Source organism: Suricata suricatta, chromosome 10, assembly GCF_006229205.1.
Source record: "Suricata suricatta isolate VVHF042 chromosome 10, meerkat_22Aug2017_6uvM2_HiC, whole genome shotgun sequence".
NCBI lineage: Eukaryota > Metazoa > Chordata > Mammalia > Carnivora > Herpestidae > Suricata > Suricata suricatta.
Genome location: NC_043709.1, coordinates 63223691 through 63226354, shown reverse-complemented (window position 1 = coordinate 63226354; position 2664 = coordinate 63223691). Strand labels below are relative to the sequence as shown.

Sequence of the window (2664 nt, the reverse complement as noted above, 5' to 3'; positions counted from 1 at the left end):
GAAATGGATCATTTTTTATTTCATATATATATATATATATATATATATATATATATATATATATATATATCTCCTTTTGCTATCTTAAATAAGCTTCATCCTACAGACCTATGAGAGAATATTTTAGTGGCACCTGGGTAGCTCAGTTGGTTAAGCATCTGACTTCAGCTCAGGTCATGATCTCACAGTTTGTGAGTTTGAGCCCCATGTCGGGCTCTGTGCTGACAGCTCAGAGCCTGGAGCCCGCTTCAGATTCTGTCTGTCTGTCTGTCTGTCTCTCTCTCTCTCTCTCTCTCTCTGCCCCTCCCCCACTCACACTCTGCATCTCTCTCTCTCAAAAATAAATAAACATTAAAAAAAGAGAGGATATTTTAGAACATCTAATCTGACAAATATGTACATACTTATAGGGTAATGAAGGGAAGATATTTGAAATCAGGACTAAACCAGAAAGCTGGACACTCAATATTACATATACCTTGCACGCTGGATCAGCCTGTAAGCAATGTACTTGTGGAATAAGTATCCCAGCCGAACTGTGTCCGAATGAAGTGTCTCAATTATGAGATTCCTAGCTGTTGCGTGTAGCTGTGAAGGAAGTCCAGAAGCTTTTGTGGCCTGATTTAAGAGTATCAGGTTCTTTCTCTGAGCCTCCACATCAACAAAATATCTCTGCTCTTTGAACTCTTGGGGAGTGGAAGGGGGCACCATCATCTTGGGTTTCTTGGTATGTGAAACTGAAGTCAGTATCCAGGGCTTGTCTATAGGGGGGAACTGAGATTTCTGGTCCCATTCAGAAGACGAGATCTGTGATGTTTTGGGTAGTTTAGTTGTAAGAGAAGGTAGTGATGTTCCAGGCTTCAGGAGTGTGGGAATGTAAGGAGTTTGTGGTACTGGTGTCCTGTAATTGGTAAGATAGGACTGAAATGTTCTAAATTGTTCCATGGCAATAGGATCATGGCATATTGGGATTTCTTCAGAAGTGTCAGAGACCTCTGATATTTGGGACTTCTTGGTGGTGAAAGGGGCTTGAGTTACCTTGAAATCTGCAGCACTGGGATGAACAAATGCTGACTTAGATTTCAGAGAAGAAATTGCCAATCTTTCCTTACTTTCCTTGGAGACAGAAGAGGATAAATCTTTCTGGGGCTTTCCAGGAGTTGGGGAGGCCCATAGGGTTGGAGGATGCCCAGGGGTGGGAGGGATCTGTGGTGGGGAAGCTTGATGCTGCCCAAGGGTAGAAGGAGCTTGTAGATAGAGAGACTGCTCACAGGTAACACCGGGCTGGGATGCCTGGGGCTGCTCAGAGCGTGTTAAGGGTCTAGGTTCCAGGAGCTCCCCCTGGATGGAAGAGGTCCCAGGAACAAAGGGCTTCCTAGAAGAAGGAGAGGCCAAGAGACCAGGAATCTGTGCAGAGGTATGTGGGGCTCTAGATATAAGGGGCTGCCTGGGGGCAAGAGGGTCTTCTGATATCTGAGGTAACTGAGGAGTCCAAGAGCCCCAAGAGGTAAAGAACTGCTGAAGGCCAAGAAGGGTCTCCAGTGTAAGGGGCTGCCTTGAAGTTGGCAGGGTCCCAGGGGTCAATGGGACCTCTGGTGCTGCAGACTGAACAGAGGTGGGTTGACCTTTAGAAAACAAAGTCTGTTTAGAGGAAGGAAAAGTCTGTGGTGCAAGGAGTTTTCCAGGCTCAGAAGGAAGGCTCACTCCTAGCAATTTCCCAGGGGCTTGGGAAAGAGGAGACCGTGATATCTGCAAGGGAATAGGAGAGGACTTCTCAGCAATAGGAGCAGACGCTGGGGATTGCCTAGGAAGGACAGGAGCCTTCAATTTTTGAAATGATCTAAGACTGGAAGAATCCAATGTGGGGAACTGCTTAGAAATATGAGGAACACTTGGTGTGACAGGTTTATCAGTAACAGGCACGATCCCAACTTTCAGGGTATGTTCTAAAAGAGGATGGACCCCAAGTGGTGAGAGCCGTTCATCAATGAGAGCTGCTCTTGATTTTAGATCATCCACCCCCATGGGATGGGATTGTCCTGGGATGAAGGGGGCTCCCAAAGGTTGGACTTGCTCAAGGGTAAGGGGAAATCCTAAGGCATGGGATTTATCTGATTTATCTGATTCCCACAAGTGTTCTGGAGAGAGAGAAATCCCTAATGCTTGAGCCTGTTCTAAGGAGAGAGGAGTACCCAAAGCCTGGGTCTGTTCAGGGGTAAGAGTGGCAGTTGAGACCCAGGCATTTTCTGGAGTGATAGGGACCCCCAATTTCCAGGCCTGTGCTGCAGCAAGAGGAGACCCCCATGCATGAACGTTCTCAGGAGTGTGTATGAAACCCAAGCCCTGGCATTTCTCAGGGGTGAGGGTGTCCACCAATGCTTTGAACTGCTCAGATGTGAGAGTGATGCCTTCTGCCTGGGCTTGCTCAGGGGTGAGAGTGATCCCCTGCGCCTGGGTCTGCTGAGGGGTGAGGGGGATCCCCTGTATCTGGACCTGCTGAGGGGTGAGGGGGATCCCCTGTGCCTGGGCCAGCTGAGGGGTGAGGGGGATCCCCTGTGCCTGAGCCTGCTGAGGGGTGAGGGGGATCCCCTGTGTCTGGACCTGCTGAGGGGTGAGGGGGATCCCCTGTGTCTGGACCTGCTGAGGGGTGAGGGGGATCCCCTG

At 48.8% G+C, this 2664-nt stretch overlaps 1 protein-coding gene across 1 annotated transcript in view; it reads right to left on the bottom strand.

The window, feature by feature from the left end:
- Window positions 1-2664, bottom strand: part of FAM186A (family with sequence similarity 186 member A) — a 77657-nt gene that overhangs the window by 17658 nt on the left and 57335 nt on the right. Inside the window, exons 6-7 of the mRNA XM_029955500.1 lie at window positions 1545-2661; window positions 479-1454 (exon numbers count right to left, since the gene is read on the bottom strand). Coding sequence (XP_029811360.1) covers window positions 479-1454; window positions 1545-2661 — 2093 coding nt within the window. The remainder of the gene's footprint in view (window positions 1-478; window positions 1455-1544; window positions 2662-2664) is intronic.